Consider the following 19,816-nt stretch of genomic DNA (forward strand, 5'->3'; position numbering starts at 1 on the left):
TAATGTTTCAGTCATAGATACACACACACATATATATATTTGTTTTCATATTCTTTTTCGTTATAGCTTACTACAAGATATTGACTGTAGTTCCCTGTGCTATACAGTAGAAACTTGTTGTTTATCTATTTTACATAAAGTAGTTAGTATCTGCAAATTTCGAACTCTCAATTTATCCATTCTCACCCCCTCTCCCCACTGGTAGCCATAAGTTTATTCTCTATGTCTGTGAGTCTGTTCCTGTTTTGTAAATAAGTTCATTTGTGTCTTTTGTTTTTAGATTTCACATGTAAGTGCTATCATATTGTATTTTTCTTTCTCTTTCTGGCTTACTTAACTTAGAATGACAATCCCTAAACTATTAAACCACTCAAATTCAAGCTGGAAGAGACTTAAGAGTCATTCTAGTTTATTCATCCTATGGTTGAAGAATTTGTCCCCGATCATTTACTGCTGGCAGGAATGGAAATGGCATTTCTTGTACTGTTGCTAATTTGACTAATTTGTTTAGAAAAGCAGTGTTTTTTCTTATCTTCATTCTCAAGGTTTTTCATTCTTCTGTGTGCTTCAGTGGACCTGAAAAATAAATTGTAAGCAGTTTTGCAAAAACAGTGAAAGGTTGGTGGGAAAGAACTGATGTGTGTTAAGTCAACAGCAACAGCAATATTCCAGTTGGAGGTTTAATGCAACAGAGGGAAATCCTCTAAGGATCTGTTTTCGGTCCCAAAGCCTTTACCAGTCAGAACTTTATTTTTAGGCTAATTCATTATGCCAGAAACATCTGCATTTTTGCAGATGAACTCTTAACCCCTCTGCTGATGCACAGCAACTTGAAAACCTCCAGCTCCTTCTGCTTACTTTCTCATTGGCTTTGCTAGCCTTTGACATATCTTTGCCTAGACGTTTGATGCATCAAAAGCCTTGCACATTTGCTCCTTTAGTTAACAAGGCAAAGCTTCCGGGTTGAAAAGTTGCTCTCCAGTGTCTGCTCACTTGCAGTCTGCCATCAAATTCTGAACAGTCCTCCCAACTCATTCATTGTTCTTATTCTAGGATAGGTAAATTCCTCCACTGGTGATTTTTAAATTATTTAAAATAGTTAATTGTAAATAATCCTCAGGAACACTGATTCACCTATTTTTTTTAACATTTTTTATTGATTTATAATCATTTTACAATGGTGTGTCAAATTCCAGTGTAGAGCACAATTTTTCAGTTATACATGAACATATATATATATTCATTGTCACATTCCTTTCTCTGTGAGCTACCATAAGATCTTGTATATATTTCCCTGTGCTATACAGTATAATCTTGTTTATCTATTCTACAATTTTGAAATCCCAGTCTATCTCTTCCCACCCCCCGCCCCCTTGGCAACCACAAGTTTGTATTCTATGTCTGTGAGTCTATTTCTGTTTTGTATTTCTGCTTTGTTTGTTTTGTTTTTTTGTTTTGTTTTATTTTTTGTTTTGTTTTTTTAGATTCCATATATGAGTGATCTCATATGGTATTTTTCTTTCTCTTTCTGGCTTACTTCACTTAGAATGACATTCTCCAGGAGCATCCATGTTGCTGCAAATGGCGTTATGTTGTCAGTTTTTATGGCTGAGTAGTATTCCATTGTATAAATATACCCCTTCTTTATCCAGTCATCTGTTGATGGACATTTAGGCTGTTTCCATGTCTTGGCTATTGTAAATAATGCTGCTATGAACATTGGGGTGCAGGTGTCATCCTGAAGTAGGGTTCTTTCTGGATATAAGCCCAGGAGTGGGATTACTGGGTCATACAGTAAGTCTATTCCTAGTCTTTTGAGGAATCTCCATACTGTTTTCCACAGTGGCTGCACCAAACTGCATTCCCACCAGCCGTGAAGGAGGGTTCCCCTTTCTCCACAGCCTTTCCAGCATTTGTCATTTGTGGATTTTTGAATCTGATTCACCTAACTCTTGCTTTTTTTTTTTTTTTAACTGATTTTAATCTAAGCTAAAAGTTATGTTAAGATCTTCGACTCCTATGAAATAGTAAAGGTAGAGAAGATAACCCAAAGATTATGTTAATTGACCTATAGGACTTTAACCAGGTTTATATTCAATTTAGCAGTATTTTATAGGTTTGGAGGTTTTCATTTTTGTTTTGTTGGGGTTGGTGACACATGTATATGTATGTGTCAGTGTTTCATAGTCTCCTGTGTATCACATTTGTCATCTTCCTGATTTCCTCATTAATGAGTTAAATAAAAGTTTGACACGTGTTCTTTGGCACGTTGCAGAGTATAACTTGATCTGAATTATAATATCCTCATTTGAGAATAACAAATAGCTTGTATAGCCCCACATTTCTGTCCCGTACCCAGGAGAGATGTCAAAATTAATCACAAGCATGGTTCAGAATCTTTCTCAACGCAAGTGCCCAGAAGGCACCAGAGGCAATACATGGAAATCGATGCTAAAGTTAAACGAATTTGTCATCCCTGCCCTATTGGCATATGTTTTGTTTCAATTGCTTTTAAAAGCTGCTGATCATGTTGTAGCGAGAGGTTCTTGTCTTGTCGCAGAAAGAATTCAGAAACAAGACACGGAGGTCAGGAAAGCAAAGCAAGGATTTATTAGTATGCTCTCAAGGAAAGAGCAGGCAGACCCAGGTGGGTAGCTGCCCCGAGTTTCCTAGCAAGCTCGTTATATGGCTGTAAAAATGACTGGGCAGAATATTCATTGGCAGGGAGGGGTTTGGGTTCATCTTTCCTGATCTTCATCCCAGATCCACCTTCCCAGGTGGACAGGAAGGATTTTTTGTCCTTATTTAGTCTTGATCAGGAAGTTGGATGAAGTCATAATGAACAAAAGGTTACATTCAGATGGTGGGGTATCATAAGCAAAAGGTTACATTTGGACAGAGGGCGTAATGATCGAAAGGTTGCATTCAGATGTTGGGGACTCCTGTCCTGTCCCACCCTTCTGCCTCCAGGACACTTGTCAACCCAGAATTATGAATTTTTATCAGTCTGGAGGATCCTGTGATTGCATCTTCACGAAAGAATGAACACACACACATGCACACTTTTTTTTTTTTTCTGGAAGCATACACACCAAGATTTTAATAATAATTACCTCAGAAGAAAGAGTGAAGATGTTCAGGAGAGTTTCAGTTTTCCTCTCTGATCGTGTCATTTCGTAACTTTTCTTGAGTGAACATACACCACTTTTATATTAATACAAAACTTTTTCAACAACAGAAGAAGAAATATCGCACTCCAGCATTAACTTGCAAGATCTCTAGTCCTCACTAATGCCCTGGTGGTTATTTTTGTCTGTTTGTTTGTTTGTTTGTTTGTTTGTTTGTTTGTTTTTTGAGGCTTTGATTTTTAAGGTTGAAGAAACAAACTATGGTGATGAAACAAAATCATGAAGATGGCCCCCCTCTCTGTTTTATATAAAGATTACTTTCATGAAGATAAATAATTAGCTGAGTATTTAGCATTAGTCACCTCAGAAAGGTTACAACAAAAGAAAAATTCTAACTAGAATCTGAGTAAACTGAAGTGTGAGTCATATTTCTCTCATTTGAAGTCTAGTCATTCTAAATAAGAAATTTAAAGACCTGGTTTTTATAAGCATTCAATTATTTAGCCCTCAGTTCTGGTCATCTTTATTTTCTGTTTCAGATAAAAAGATTATTATTTGAAAATATTCTCACTCTATTTCAAATAATAAAACCACTTGTGAATAACATTTTTGATAAGTAACATATTTTTATAATAGAACATTGGGAAGTTCATCTCTAATTCTGTCGCTGAGAGATAAACACTGATGGTGTCGATGCAAAAAGTTGATAACCATTCTTAGACTTAAAAATAGGAGATTGATGTTTAGGTATTTAAATCCTCTGAAAGTCTGTGAGATTCATGTAACCACAGTTTTCTCTATTATTTCTGGCATTTGGAGACAATTGTAATGAAGTAGCATGATCCTAGACTACTGTTTTCACATATTAAATTGCAACTGGGGCTACTGTCTTCTACTTTGGAAGCTACCAGAGTTTTCTGGGGGAAAAAAAAAAGTTAAGCCCATGATACCAGAAACCCACAAAAGTAATACATTCACATTCTTCTTAACTCTTCATTTCCTCCAGGACAGATATCAGTGGACGGATTTATGCGCTACCTGAGTGGGGAAGAAAACGGAGTCGTTTCACCTGAGAAACTGGACTTGAATGAAGATATGTCTCAGCCCCTTTCTCACTATTTCATTAACTCCTCACACAACACCTACCTCACAGGTATGGAATTGATGGTTCTTTGACAGTTACTTTAGCCGGTCTCACCAAATTTCACCAGCCTCTGTTCACGGTGGTTCAGAAGGGAAGGCATACTTCCCTTCACTTCCTGTGAAAAGCCTCTGAGAACTGGGGTTCCAGGACCAGAGATACCACCCACAAGCAGTAATGTCGTTTCTTCTCAGCATGTCTCGGCCCAAGTTGTCAAGTCTTCTAAAATGTATCATGTCTGGTGTCTTCAGACCAATGGAATGTTTGTGTAACCGAATTCATTCTTCAGTGAACTTCAAGCCGTTTACAGTCCCCCCCTAGTTCTCTGGACTGTTTTTGTCTACATGAAAAGTTCTGAAGTCCTGAATAACTTTTGCTCGAGGCATATTAATAATTTTTCTCAAGGTGAATCAGGGCTTTAGATAGAAACAAATTTCCCTCTGACACTTTGTTGTAAATATTATAATAAAGGAGGAAAAAACAACACTGTGTTTCCTAATTTGGCCCTAAATAGAGCATTGCCATGGTTTTTAGTAAATGGCGAAATAGAAAAATATTAAAACATATGTATAATCTGTATCATCTCAACATAGTTTAGAGTTCAAATTTTTAATGAATACAGGTTACAATAAGTTAAAAATGTTTTGTAATCAAAATGCATTTCTTGCAGAACACTCTGATTACTGGCTCTGGAAAGACTTTGTGAAAAAAAAATCTACAGGTTAAAAGGGGGTGGGGCTTTAAAAACCTTATCACTCTTGGGCTTCACACAGTCCGTCACTCAAATGAATATATAAGATAGCTAGACCGTAAGACCCACAATGCAACCAAAGTCTGGGGCCTCATTTGGTATCTGTAAGCTGGAGATGCTCGCCACGCTTAGGGGAAGGTTTTGATGTGCTTGTGGCTCATTGCCGAGGGATGCACGATTTGTGTTGGAGGACAGACCGGCAATGTTACGTATGTAATGCCAGGGAGATCCAGGCCCTGGATGTTCATGGAGGTGTCCAACAGGATTTCACAGGGTTCAGCCATCTGGCGAATAAGCAGTTCTTTCTTCTGAATTCCTTAAGAGGGTCCATTCTTCTAGGCACAAATGTATGTTGTGTTGGCATCAAATCCAGCATTGGCCTGGTATCCCACACTTGGTGAAACATGGCTTAGAAGAGAGATGACTCTTGGACAGAGATGGCAACGTGGCCTCTAGACGGCTGCAATGGAGTGTCTCAGGATGATAATCTGTGATCTAGACCATCTTGCCATCATACACTCTGAGTTCTGCAGTCAGTCGAGTTGCAGCTTGCATGTTCTACATGAAAATTGGATGGCTCTCAGGCTACTCGTGGCCTGTTTTGTTTCAACTGCATTATCTGCTAAGAGAGATTCATACTATAAAACTGATGAGATTCATGTTTGGCTTATCCTAAACCCTACTGTGGTCATCTCTTGTTGCCTCACCAGTCACACCAAAGCTCAGTGGCATAAAACAGCCACCATTTTATTTTGATCCCTAGTCTATATGTCAAGAATTCAGACAAAGTGCAGAATGGAAAGTTTGTTTCTGTTCCCTCCTGTCTTGAGCTGCAGCTGGGAAGTGAATGCCTGGGGGTGATACAGACACCTTGGTGTTGGAATCATCTGGCGGCTTCTCCACCAGCAGGTCTGGCATTTGGGCTGGGGTTACCCAACACCTGGGCTCAGGTAGGATTGTTGACCTGATGGCCTACAAGAGGCTTGGGATTCCTCACAGCATGGCAGCTCCAGGGTAGGTGGACTTCTTACATGGCAGCTTATAGCTGCAAAAACAAGTGTCCTGAAACATGGAGGAAGTGTAATTGCCTTTTTGAACTTGACCTCTGAAGTTCTATACTGTCATTCTGTTTATTTCTCAAAACAGTCACAACCCTACCCAGCTTCAAAGGGCTAGGACATAGACCACGGTTCTCGATGGGAGGAATGTCAAAATATGTTTAACTAGCCCAGTTTTAAAACTACCTCAGGTTTCCTAACCTCAAGAAGAGAGTGACCATTTATCCCATTTTCTTGGATTCAGCTTCTTAGACGTATTATAAAAATGTTGCCACTCCTACTCAAGTTGGTAAGCCTTTGTAAAGGGTGTTTTCCTTCTCAGTGGTTCGTAATCTTATTTGGTTTCATTGACCTGTTTGGCAGTCTGGTGAAGCCCACGGACCCTTCTAAGAATGCTAAATACATAAAATAATGTATATAGGCTCCAAAGAGGAAATAAATTCCATTGAAATACTTTTATCAAATACTAAAAGACAAATTTGTGATAAAATTGTGTATCTTTTATTAACTCAATTTAAAAATTAGTATAAATAATACATATGATATTTACAACAATTGATATATGATATGAAAAGGTCTGTGATTCCTATTGGTTAACAGAGTCATGGTCCTGCTAATAATACAGTGATTTGTGACTGCATTCACAACTGAAGGGAATGTTAAATTGCACATAGTGGTTTGAGTTAAAGATGTAATCTTCTTTCTTATCCAAGTTTGAGGAGGTCTATAGAACCTCAAGTGAGGAATCTAGATCTTTGACTTGATAGGATCCTAAGAAAAAATAACTTTAAAGAAGTTGGCACATGTTGGAATCTTGCATTATTCATATGCTTAGAACCACTCTTAAAAATACTTAATGTATGTTCAGTTAAATTTTGGACGTTGTATGTGATTTCATCTATCTGAAAGTCACAATATGCAGTAATTTTACCGAAAGTCCTTTTTAAGTCCAAAAATGAATATATTTACATCCATTAATATCTATATTATTTGCCATATAATTAGTAAGGTTATGATACCAAAATAACTGGATGAGAAGATTGACTGGATATACATTCTATTCTTTTTACCTTCTTTCAGAATATATTAATTTTTTTCTTCCTGCATATCATTATGAACTTAACAGTTTTCAGATTTTATGTGGGTTCACTCAACCACAGCCACTAGTCTCCTTTTAATGTTCAAGTTGTCTTGGTCAGTGGAAGCGTTTTCTAGGCTGGCTTCTCTCTTCTCTTGACATGACTCATTGATCTTTGAAAATGTCCCTACTTCCTGGCACATAAAGATCACCTAGGCTCACCCTGTTCCTTTCTGCACCACGCGTGGAATCAGACTTTCCCCCCAGTGAGCCTTTGTTCCTTTTAGTGTGAAAAAATTGTGTCTGGGTAACTGGAGTTTGAACCCTGTGCAATGGAATGTTCTTTCTGGACCATTTCAGTGACCAGAGCAAGCAAAGATTTTTTTTTTCCTCTTGTTAAGGCACAAGGGTTCACACAAATATTTCTGCTCCTGTCTTCCAAGTTTAAATTCTTGATTCTATAGCTGTGCTTCAGTGATCAATCTCGATACCTAGCAAATTACATGTAATTACTCATTTGCTTTATTCACAACACAATAATAGCGCCCAGAAATTTATTCAATATTAATACAAACAATAAAACTACAGAATACTGTTCAATTTTTCTCAGCAGTTATTTTTTTTTAAACTGCATTTTACTAAGGATTTTTAGTCCAGTTAATTTCTCCCAGAATCACTCATTTGCCCACCCTCTGAATAACCCAGTAACCACATATGTGGTAAAGAATTCTGCTCTACTGTGTCAGTTTGGTTTGGGGTGTTAGCATATTTAATGGCTAATAGTTTTCAGAAGATAGAGCTTTCAGCTACTAAAAAAGAGAAGAGTCCGCTCTATTTTTTGTTGAAAAAGGAACTCAAATAGTTGTGTTCAAATTTCTGTACAATGATTTCCTGTCACCACCACCTGATATACATGATTTTTGACCAAATGACCCAACTCTCTCCCCAATTTTTAAATTTCTAATTGTATTAGGATTCACATATTTTCAAATATTCAATTTTTAAAACTATGTTACCTATGTTAGATCATATTCTGATGTTTAAGGTTTTTTTCTTTTTTTATTGAAGTGTAGTTGGTTTACAATGTTGTGTTAATTTCTGGTCTACAGCATAGTGATTCAGTTACAAATATGTGTGTGTGTCTGTGTGTGTGTGTGTGTGTGTGTGTGTGTATGTATATATATATTCCTTTCATGTTCTTTATCATCATAGGCTATTACAAGGTATTGAGTTTAGTTCCCTGTGCTGTACAGTAGGACCTTGTTGTTTATCAACTTTATATACAGCAGTTAGTATCTGCAAATCCTTAACTCTCAGTTTATCCCTCCACCCAATCCTCTTCCCCTCTGATAACCATAAGTTTGTTTTCTATGTCTGTGAGTCTGTGTCTGTTTTGTAATTAAGTTCATTTGTGTCGTTTTTTTAGATTCCACATATAAGTGATATCGTATGGTATTTTTCTTTTCCTTTCTGGCTTACTTCACTTAGTAGGGTTTTTTTAAACTTATCTTGCTCACTTTTCTGAACTAAATATTTTCATACCAAGGTTTGCACTTTGTAAATCCCCATTCTCACAGTATTACCTTGTCCCAGTACCAAAGTCTCTTATTTTCCTGCAGGAGAATTAAGAAGAAATCTATATAATTAACTTAAAAAACTACATGTAAATTCTAATGTAGGCTCTTGAGGTTTTGCATGAAATCTTCTTTTGACTAACAGGTAAAATTTGGATTAACTTCATATGATATTATTAGTATCCTTGTTTTAATTATAGATAAACCTAATGTGGAACTCATCTCTGAGACCTTCAGGTAAATATAAACATCTATAACATGGAAATTCAGACTCTGCAGATCCAATTAAGAATATTACAAAATAAAATTATAACCAAGCTATAACCCAACAGAATCCAATTAAATCTTAAAATCAATACCTAGAAAATGTTAGATTTTATATTTTACAAGCAGTTCCAGAACAAGAAAAGAAACTTTTTCTATAGAAATATTATTTCATAGAAGGACTATTTGGTGGAAAAAGAAAAGTTTTCTTATTCAAACAAGTTTTTAAAATCCCTGATATAAACAAGGTTGGCACAGATTACAGATTCACGGTCGGTAAGGCTGTGACCAACACTCACCCCTCCCCTAAAATGACCAACCTACTTATTTTCTTGGAGCATTTTAAGAACCAGTATTCCTGAGAAATGCCAGTCTAAATTCAAATAAAGAGAATTCAAACGTTTGGAATGTTTGGAGCATCCAAAGGAACTGTAAAAATTAAATACACAGTATCAAAACTGATCACTTCAGCAATTTATTATTATGTCTATTTCTCTGCTCATTAGTGCTTTGTTGACTATCAAGACACCCAGAAGGAAAAATAAAATTGGATCATTGAGAGAAATATGTGCACAGAATGAGTTGATTTTTAATTATGATGGTCATTTTCTAGGGTTTGGGGTAGATTTGGCAGTACATCAAGTAGTGATTATGTTTTAAATTACTGTTTTTCCTTGAAGAATCTACCCTTGTGACTCAAAACAAGATTCTCTCAGGACTGAACAGTGTGCATTCATTTCAACCTACACTTTGTCAGCCTGTCATAAATCTTCTCTTACTCCAAACCGTTGGGGAGATAATGACTCCATATATTCAGGAAAAGCAAAGTGGCATATCTCTGAATAATTAACATTTTTATTCAGCTTGGGAAATAAAACATTAGATTTGAGGTTTTAGTTCTCTCTCTGATGAATTAAACTGATTATTCAACTCTTCTCCTCAGGTGTGTGTTCTTGGCTGCAAAAAAAGTTCTAAAAATGGTAGAGTTTTACCCTTTTGCCCTCATCCGTCATCCACTATGACCCCAGGCTTGGTGTCACTCCCTTCCTTCCCATTTCTTGTACTCATTTAGTCCTTAGCACATGCAACCTCTTATAATTTATTTTTCTTTTAAAGCATACACAGACCTATGGAAGTTGGGGATTAGGTAGAAAGGAAAGAAGTTAAGCTTAGCAAATAAAGAGGCCAAGTTTAAATTTGCCTTTAACTAAATTAACTCTTCTAAGCCTTAATTTCTTCCTTTGTAAAATGAAAGTAGGTTGAAACAGCCAGGATATTTGGGGCTATACATGAGAGGATCCTCTTACTGAATGGCTGAAACATTAAAGAACTGATTATCTCACACAGTACGAAGTCCAGAACCAGAGCTGTTACAGGTTGATTAAATCAGGATCCATTGATGCCATCAGAGACCCAGATGCTTTCCATCTTTTTGCTCTTCTTGTGGTTCCAAGGTGACTGTGCACCCTGAGCATTGCCTCCCTAAGAGATAAGATCCACCATGTGGCACAGGGAGGGTCCCTGTCTTGTGGCCCTTTGCTTGAGTGAGCTTTCTCCTACCCCATCCAGTAGACTTTCCTTTACACCCCATTGGATGTTGGCCAGAGTTACACCACAGCCTACACAGACCTATGGAAGTTGGGGATTAGGTAGAAAGGAAATTAAGCAATATCATGGGCCATAGAACTACTGTGACTGGCTGCTAAGAATTAAGATTCACCCCCAGGGGACCCTGAAGCATATGAGAATCTAAATAGCATATTCTGTTGGCAAGGAAAAAAAAGGGGCAACCAGCATTCTAATATGTGGGTGAAGGTGTAAAATCCCTGGCAAGAAGAACCTTCTCCTTTATCAGTACTTGCCTCTCCACCTAGATGATGAGGGTAAGAACTATGTCTTGTGTCATTTTTAATCCGAAGCAACCAGTATTTTGCCTCCCACAGATGTTGTGTTTCAGAATGTGAACAGATCCTTCTGTAAGTAAGGCTTTTGATTAAAGTTCTTTTCCCATCTACTTAAACCATCCCATGGTGATTGAATCCATGTTCAAAAGAGTTTTGTGATCTCACTGGGGCAGCAGGCAGGCAGTATGGAAGAGAGAGACCAGATCAAACTTATGCCCTTGAGACAGTCAAGGTGAACAGCACATCCTCTGTATTTTGGATACTTCCGTTAAGTGTAGCTGTTGAATGATGTGACCTGAAAGGCTGACGCAGCATTAAAAACAAGGAGAAATGGTCTCCATCTCCATTTATTGAAGGAGACAGTGCTTACTGAAGAAAGCTACTGACTTAACAAATTTTTCAGGTTCTGGAAACTTCTTACCCTGGAGATCGACGAGAAGACAATAAAAAATGATAAATATAAACATAGGCAATTAATCGTCATACTCTGCAAGATGAGAAACTTCTCAGAAGCCTGCGTTAGTAGAAGGATTGCTATTTTCAATTTTCTGTTCTCTTCCATCCATGGATGCCTTGGGTAACATGAGCCAAAGCTCAAGTGAATGTCGCCCAGCTGCCCAAAACGAATGCAGTCAAGTGAGAAGTTGCAGAGCTATGACTTGGGGCAGTATTCTGAATTAATCTGAGATGGAGCTTCAGTTCCAAAGTTGGCTTGGAATCATGGGCTTGGAATGTACTCTAGAGGGTGTTCACAGCCAGGCAGAGATGATGTCAGATACTAGTTTCAGAAACAACAAGGGTTGAGTGACTCATGACATATCATTAATCCTAACCCACAGCAATCCCTTGGCCCCAGAAGCTGTATTTATTGGATTTAATCAAATGGAAATGTCATGGGTGGTTGGGATGTAATAATGAGAAGTAGGAATTTTAGGGAAGAAAAATAAGCCAGTTTTGAGATTTTAAGCAGAAAAGGAAAGAGTAATGGAGAATACTAATACACATATTTGGAAAAAATCTCCATCCGTGAAGGAAAACACACAGAGAACCTAATGTGCATTTGAAGCAACAGGACAATTATGGATAAATGTGAGTTTTCTGATGGTTTCTTTGGGAGATTTCCATTTTTGATACAGATTATATATTTTAAGAATGAATAAATTTACCTTAGAGGAATTCTTTTGGGCTTAGATGTTGGAAAATAAACACAACACAAACACACACACACACACACACAGACCCTCCCATTCTTAGTTGTTTTTTTTTTCCAGAACCATTTCCATCTCACTAACCCAAACCCATGCCTCATCATGTCTTTCAAAACAGTAACTGATCAACATTCAAAAAGTACATCAAACTCTATTTTTAATTTGAATGATAAAAATGCAAGCAAATCTAAAGAAATGTTTCTGGAAATTTTTGAATCTTTCGTGATAGAACACTCTACTGTGGGTCAGGTATTTATCTACCTTCAATCTATCATTAAACGTTATCTAGCTTATAAATCCATGGCAGCTTCCTTTCTGAAGTGAGTAACACTTAATAAAGTATTAATGAAATTGCACATTATGTATGATATTGGATATAGTCAGCAACACATTTAAACAATTTCCTGGGTAGTATGCAGAAAATCCGCTCTACTTTTTAATAGCCGTGCTGCTCTCTGCAGGGGCTAGCATTTTTAATGTTAACCTGGTAATTGCTTGAATTCTACATTTCTTTAGCTAAAGCAGTCCTCCCTTAAGCTTGGGAATAACACATAAATGACTGTCTTCTTGCTTTCACTCCTACTGTCCCCTTTTTCTTAATGCAGCAAAGACCTTTATCATAACCAACTTTGAGGCAATTATGAAAGGCAAATTGATTACCTAGCATAAGGAACTTTCTAGATTATTTTGTCAGCATTTCTACTTTTGCAAACACACTTGTGTGTTTAAAATGCCCTATTTTTCCAGTAAAGAGAAGTGATCATGCAAATGCACTTACTCAGCTTTTCAGTGCATTTACTAGTGCTCTGTAGAACCCAAGAATGTCACCGTTGTGCTGATATTGGATGTTGTGAATTGCTTATAAAAATAAAATTAAGCCAATAGGTTTAATTCCATTTTCTTTGTCCTGTGTTTCTCCACGGGGCAGATCTTGTCCATTTCAAAGTCATTTCGACAGTTTTCATCAACATATCATCTTTTAAATGAGTGATAAAAAAGAATGACAGAGGCTTATAGAGTATAAGTCAGAGAAACTCTTTAATATGGAAAACCAAAAAGTTCCATTTGTGTGTTGATGGTGGGCTTGTCTCAAAAATTATTTACTATTAATCTTTTAAAAAAATTATCAAGAAATTAGTACCTTCTGTTGACTTAAGTGAAATAGAAATAATTTGACTTCCATTCCCATCCTGAAACTTCTCAGGTGCCTTGATTATTATAATTTTCATCCTTTTGCTAGATTATTTCAGTTCTGCTCCTGAAGGTTTTTTATTTTGATGAATTTTATCTATTTTTCTTTTGTTACTTATGCTTTTGGTGTCATACCTACAAAACCATTGCCTAACCCAGGTCACAAAGATTTACCCCTATATTCTCTTCTAAGAGTTTCATAATGTTAACTCTTACAGTTAGGAGCTTGATTGATTTCAAGTTTTGTTTTTTGGGTTTTTTTTCTTGTTGTTGTTTTTTGGATATGAGGTGAGGTAGAGATCCAACTTCATTATTTTCCATATGGTAATCCAGTTGTCTCAGCACCACTTGTTGAAAAGATGATTCTCTCTGCAATGAATTGTCTTGGCACTCTTGTTGTAAGTCAATTGACCATAAATGTGAGGTTTTATCTCTGGACTCTCAGTTCCATTTCATTGATCTATGTGTATAATCTTATTCCAGTACCACACTGTCTTAATTACTGGAGCTTTGTAGTTGCATTTTGAAATTGGGAAGTGTGAGTCTCCCAAACATGTTCTTACTGTTTTAAGACTGTTTTGTCTATTCTGGATCCTTTGAATTTCCATATGAATGTTGAGATCAGCTTGTTTGTTCGGGCAAAACAAGCCAGATATGATTTTGATAGGAACTGAACTTGTAAATCATTCTAGGGAGTAGTGGTATGTTAACAATTTCAAGTCTTCTGCTCCATGAACATTGGCTGTCTTTCCATTTATTTAGGTCTTCTTCAATTTTTTAAGAATGTGTTGAAATTATTAGAGTATAAGTTTTATATTTCAGTTGTCAAATTTAAATTTATTTCACTTTTCAAAGAGAATGTTCAGCTTTTCTAAGCATTTCTGCCTTCAATAAACATGACAGAAGATTTGACTTGTATAATAGAAAAGCCTGTCAGAATTAAAAGACAGAGTTTTGACGTTATAATCCTGGTTCCTCCACTTTGGAAACTTAGGCAAATAAAATGCTCTATGCCATTTTCATTGTCTGAAAATAGGTATTTAAAACTAAAGGTAGTTGCACCAGGGGGATTTTTTGTTAAGATTGAATGTAGTAATACATGTAAAGTCCAAAGAAATATAATTGACACATGGTAAGTAGTTAATAAACATGAGGCATTGTTATTGCTATAATGCTGCCCTCTTTCTATTCTCTTTTCCCCAAAAACCACTGCTGGGGGGGGCACAATTACACTCGGGATTGTAACACTGCCTTCTGGTATGTTGAGGCAGAAGAGAGACTGAGAACAACTACTTAAGCTCTTGAACTCTTTGTTGTCCCTTTGGAAACACCAGTGTCTTCCTTGCTTTGTGGGGATCTGAGGCTCATTGTGTTGGTGTTTCACAGCTGGCCAGCTGGCTGGAAACTCCTCCGTCGAGATGTATCGTCAAGTGCTCCTGTCTGGTTGTCGCTGTGTAGAGTTGGACTGCTGGAAGGGACGGACTGCAGAAGAGGAGCCAGTCATCACGCATGGGTTCACCATGACCACAGAAATATCCTTCAAGGTAGAGTGAATGAATATTGCTAAGAGAGGACGCTGGGGAGATCTGACCCCCTTTGGGGTAAATCCTGCTAAGGTAGAAAGTTCCAGTGGTCACAATGAAGTCCACAGAGCATTAATCATCTTTACAATTTCAGAGGCTAAAATTTAGCCGTTTATCCATGAGCAATTGGCATCGGGTGAATTACTAACCAAAATCTAAGGAATCTGTCTTATTTTAAAAAAATCTATTTATTTGTTTATTTAGCACTCATTCTTTTTATTGCATTTTATCATTGTGAAATAAAACATATATAAAGAATACATACAACCTGTTTGTACATTTTAACTAATGGATATAAGGTATAGACCCATGTAACTACCACCTAAATCAAGAAGTAGAAAATGACTGGTCCCCAGAAGCACCCCATGTACCTGTTCCCATTAGAATGACCTCCCTACCTCCAGAGATGACCCCTTTTCCGACCGTTACAGTGATTGTGACTTGCTCTTCTTCAGACTTGTGCTAGTTCGTGTGCAGCCCTAAACAATGTAGTTTCACCAATGTTTTAATTGGATATAAATGGATTCATACTGGGGTACGCATCCTTTTATGTTGTGCTTTTTTCACTTTACGTTGTTTGGGAGATTGTATCTCTGGCTTCTTTGCTATGATGATGATAATGATGATGATATTATTTACCATGATTTAATTATTATACATTGTTCCATTGTGTGGAATCTTATATATTGACCATATTTTATAGCCAGCATTGGGCACACTGATACCTATCATTCGAGACTGCTAGGAATACACCGGTGGTCAAAGTCAGGTTCATCGGCTTATGCAACAAGGGAGCACACACGTCATGGGGAACTGTGGTGTGTCAGGAAAAGTGTATGAGAGGGATTTACAGAATTTGGGCTTGTATTAGGTGATTTGAGTGAGTGTTCAAGGAAGCATGTTTTGCTTTAGATTGGGTGCTATCCATAAACAGAAATACTCTTATGATTGGATATCTTAATAAACCCTACCTAGGAGGCAAGACTCAAGTGGTAATTGAGAAAGATACATCAGCTGTTCTTATTAGCCAAGAATGAGGGTGTGCTTGGTCATCTCCCTTCTCTCTCTGCCCAAGGCTCCATCCTGCAGCATAAAGGACCTAACATTCATGCATATGGACACGGGAGCCCAAATATCCAAGTCCTGTTCACATACCCTGCAAAGAGCCATCCCAGGAGCTTGGGGTCATTTGGGACAGGGAAATCTGGGTTCCTAGGAAACTAGAGAGTGATCTAGAAAGAGGATATGTGGGCTTTTGGGGGAACATGTTCTCTTGACTGTCAGGTTTCTTACCTCTTTGGAAGGAATCAGAGAAGAAGGGCCAGAGGATAACTCCAGAGCACAGGTTCTAAGGCATGAGCCCCGTTACCTGGGTGACCTGGGTCTCAGGACAGAACTGGCTCTGGCTCGCTGGCTCTTGCCCAAAGCAGCCAAGGAAACAGAGCCCAAGTCTGAGGTAGCTAAGGTGGAGCGGGGACAGGGCCATTGAAAACGGGGAGGTCAGAGTACTGAGACACCAGAATGTTGCATGAGTTAGATGTTAACATCACCAAAAATTGGTGACAACACCTTGGATGAAGAAAAAGTGAGCTACTTGTCAAAGTCTTTGCTGAACTGGGGGGAGCTCAATAGATGGCGGGAGTGATGAAGTGCTGGTTAAAGTTGGTTTGGCTGCTTCATGAAAACTGGATTTTGTTTTGCTTTAAGAAAAGACAATTGAAAGATAATGTTTCAGTAGTGGTGTTGGGAGCAAAAAATTTTCAATATCCAGCTTTTAGCCCTGGAGCACTTGGGATGTGATCAAATAAACATCTATCATTTGAGAAGGCAGCAAAAAAGAAGCAGACTTTTCAAGGACAGCCAGGTTTCAGTTCAGACAAATGGATATCCTGATCAAAGGTGCTCTGTTTGACAGCAATACAAATGAGTTCCAAAGTAATATTAGCACCTTAAAATAGATTTAGTATATTGTGAATTTGACTTTTCACAATTTCCTAAATTTAGGCTACAGTACAGTAAGTAATTAGTGAAAATTAGCACCCGTCACTAAATTTTACAACAAAGTTTAATATAGGTTGATCTTAATTCTGATCAAAATCTTTAAAAGTTGTATCCACTCCTGAAATTAAGCACTCTTAAGGCCTTTTGGTTTTCTTCAATGGAAAATCAGTGTGTTTTTACTCCATTTCCATAGTCCCCCACCTTCCTGGCTACTGCCATTGTCCCTTTTCAGCTATCAAAGATACCGGCTTGGTTGGACTCTTTTTTTAAAAAGTGGAGGACAGACAACCCTGGTGTGCAATGTATGCAACTTGGGCTCATCTGTCTGTCAATGGATGGAGAGGACGCTGGAGGGGGAGATGGCACATCCTGATGGAGCCATTGCTGAGCTAGGGGACCCAGAGCCTTGAGAACCCGCCCGCTGCAAGGAGGGCCACCAGCACCTACCTGCTGTCCCTTACAAGTTCATGCGAGGAACAATTATATTTTCTTAAACATTTATAATCCTCAAGGTTCTTTGTGTTCCTTTGTGTTGGGGAGGACCATTGGGGGAAGGTAAACACCAAGCACATTCTAAGGCATGTTTACTTTATGTGAAGCATTGACTTTTTGGTCTCGGCCATCAAGTCAGCTTAGAGTGACTCTCCCTGTGCACTCGACTGTACAAGTGGTCCTTCAGTCACATCTGTGATCCCAGAGTCAGGGGCTGATCGAACATCTCTTCCCGGGCTCTGGGAGCACGGCTTCTCAGCCACACACACACACACACGCTTGCTGACAGATTTAGAGACTAAAAGACTATATCTAGCCCAGAACACTGCTTCCTCTCTCTGCCTGCTGGAGTTGGGGGTGGGAGAGGGTGGCCGAAAAAGAGCAGGAAATCATGCTGGTGGTTGGTTGGTACAGCGACACTTCCTGCGAACGTGCGCTTGCAGGATAGATCATTCTTGCAGAGACGGGCTGGAGGCAGGCAAGGACGAGCGTGAGGAGTAGAAATGCCAACCTGTTTTGTGGACAAATAGAGCAGGAATTCTCTGCATCAGGACTGGGACTTGAGGTTAGCAAGAAACCTCACATACGAAGTGTAAGGAGGTGCTTATTTCATTGTGTAAATGCAGAGCGGGCACTGAGGATGAGTGTGTCTTTCAGTTTTGCACTTACACGCCTCGCTTGCCTCACCCAAGTCCCACCCCTGCTCTGCATGACTGTCAGCGCATGTGGTCTGCTTTTCCAGAAACCGCTGTCTACAATGACTTTGTCAGAAAGTCATAAGAAGAGAATTGGGGAACAAGGTCCTCTGTGATCTCTGCCCTCAACCTCATGAGCACTTTCCCCCCTCACTCACTCAGCTGCAGTTCCACTAGCCTCCATGCTGTTCCCTGACCCTGACCGTGACCCTTATCCTGACCGTGCTAGGCAGGTCCCGCTTCACGGCCTTTGCACAGGTCTTCCTCTCTGCCTGAAACACTCTTCCCCCAGATATCTGCATGGCTCACCACTTACCTCCTTGAAGCCTGTCTCCAATGCCACCTTCTCAGTGAGGCTTCCAGTGACCACTCTAATACTGTGTGTGACCAGCCGTCATGCCACACTCCTGATACGCCCACCGCTGCCTCATTCCTTCTGTTTACCAAGTAGGACTTACCACCTTCTACCACCTTGCTTAATTTACTCAATTATTATGTTGCGTCTCCATTGTCTGTCTCCTTCTACCAGCATCTGAGCTCCACAAACACAGGGATCTTTGCTGTATACCCTGAGCACTTTGGAAGGAGCCTGGCATGCAGTAGGTACTGAATAAATTTTTTAAAATGATTTTTCCCACCCCAAACAAATGGACAAATTATACTGTAGCCTTCATTTTTAGTCTTCCCTGCCTCTGTTCATCAGATAAATGCATTTTGTCTTTCTCTGTTTCACATGTGAAATTCCACATATCAGCAGGCAGTGAAAAGATTCTCCCAATGTTTGCCATTTGAGGCTGCCCTATATATTTGGACCTGATCTTCACGGTGTAATGAGATGATGTTCTATAACCACAGTGTGTATTGCAGCAGCAAAATAAACTGATTGCAAGAGTTTGTCATTTTTACATCACATAGTTTATCTGCCCCGAGTCTATGTAATCTGGAAAGCTTCGGTGCAATCTTATGATACACCTCCAGGAGCAAAATTTCCTATTGGCATTTCCCGCCTGTTTATTATAGGGGCCAAAATAAATGGTTGTGTTCTGGGGAAGGGGGCACGTTGTAACTCAGCATCTTTATGGAGGACTTTTTGTGTTGCACTCTGGATTTATTTATCATCTGTCCCATATGTCTGCTCTTCGGTTCCTCTGCCTCATTGTCCGAGTCTTTCCGATGGTCATGACATAGTGATTCGCCACTTGGTCTGCATTCTCTCTGTTCCCACCTAAACTCCTTCCTCCCCTCACTGGATATCCACCTGCCCCGACTGGATATCCACCCCCCCCATCACTACTCCTTTTTCCCCCTCTCAGGCACCTCTTCGTAACCAGCAATTGTCTAAGATGGAAAACTGAGTTATGTGATAAAATATATGATGAAAATATATTGAGTATGTGGTTAAATGGAGCATTTCTGAAAATAAAGCTTCATTCTCTGAGAGGAATCATAATAATTTAGGATGCAATTTAACTGCTACACAAATGCTCCCATAAAATGGATCTCCAAATACACCCTGCTGTTGTCTGTCAAGGATAAAGGATTTCAAGGGCAGTTTTTCCCACTGGAGGTTAGTAATTGAGCCATATGGTTTATAGATTATTGAATCCAGTATTAGAAGTCTATGAAAAACTGATTTTGGCTCAATGAGGAGCAATTGGGCAGTCAAGTGGTTTTATACCCACTGTCCACTAAGGATAGCTTATGTGAAAGGACCAGACGTAAAACCTATGAGGAGTTTGCTCATCCTC

General features: G+C 38.7%; 1 protein-coding gene across 7 annotated transcripts in view; it reads left to right on the plus strand.

Moving 5' to 3' along the window:
- Positions 1-19,816, plus strand: part of PLCB1 (phospholipase C beta 1) — a 662,592-nt gene that overhangs the window by 464,154 nt on the left and 178,622 nt on the right. For all 7 annotated transcript variants that reach the window (XM_064475872.1, XM_031434233.2, XM_031434231.2 and 4 more), the window contains exons 10-11: positions 4,135-4,281; positions 14,684-14,841. In XM_064475872.1, coding sequence (XP_064331942.1) covers positions 4,135-4,281; positions 14,684-14,841 — 305 coding nt within the window. The remainder of the gene's footprint in view (positions 1-4,134; positions 4,282-14,683; positions 14,842-19,816) is intronic.

This window comes from Camelus dromedarius, chromosome 18, assembly GCF_036321535.1.
Source record: "Camelus dromedarius isolate mCamDro1 chromosome 18, mCamDro1.pat, whole genome shotgun sequence".
NCBI lineage: Eukaryota > Metazoa > Chordata > Mammalia > Artiodactyla > Camelidae > Camelus > Camelus dromedarius.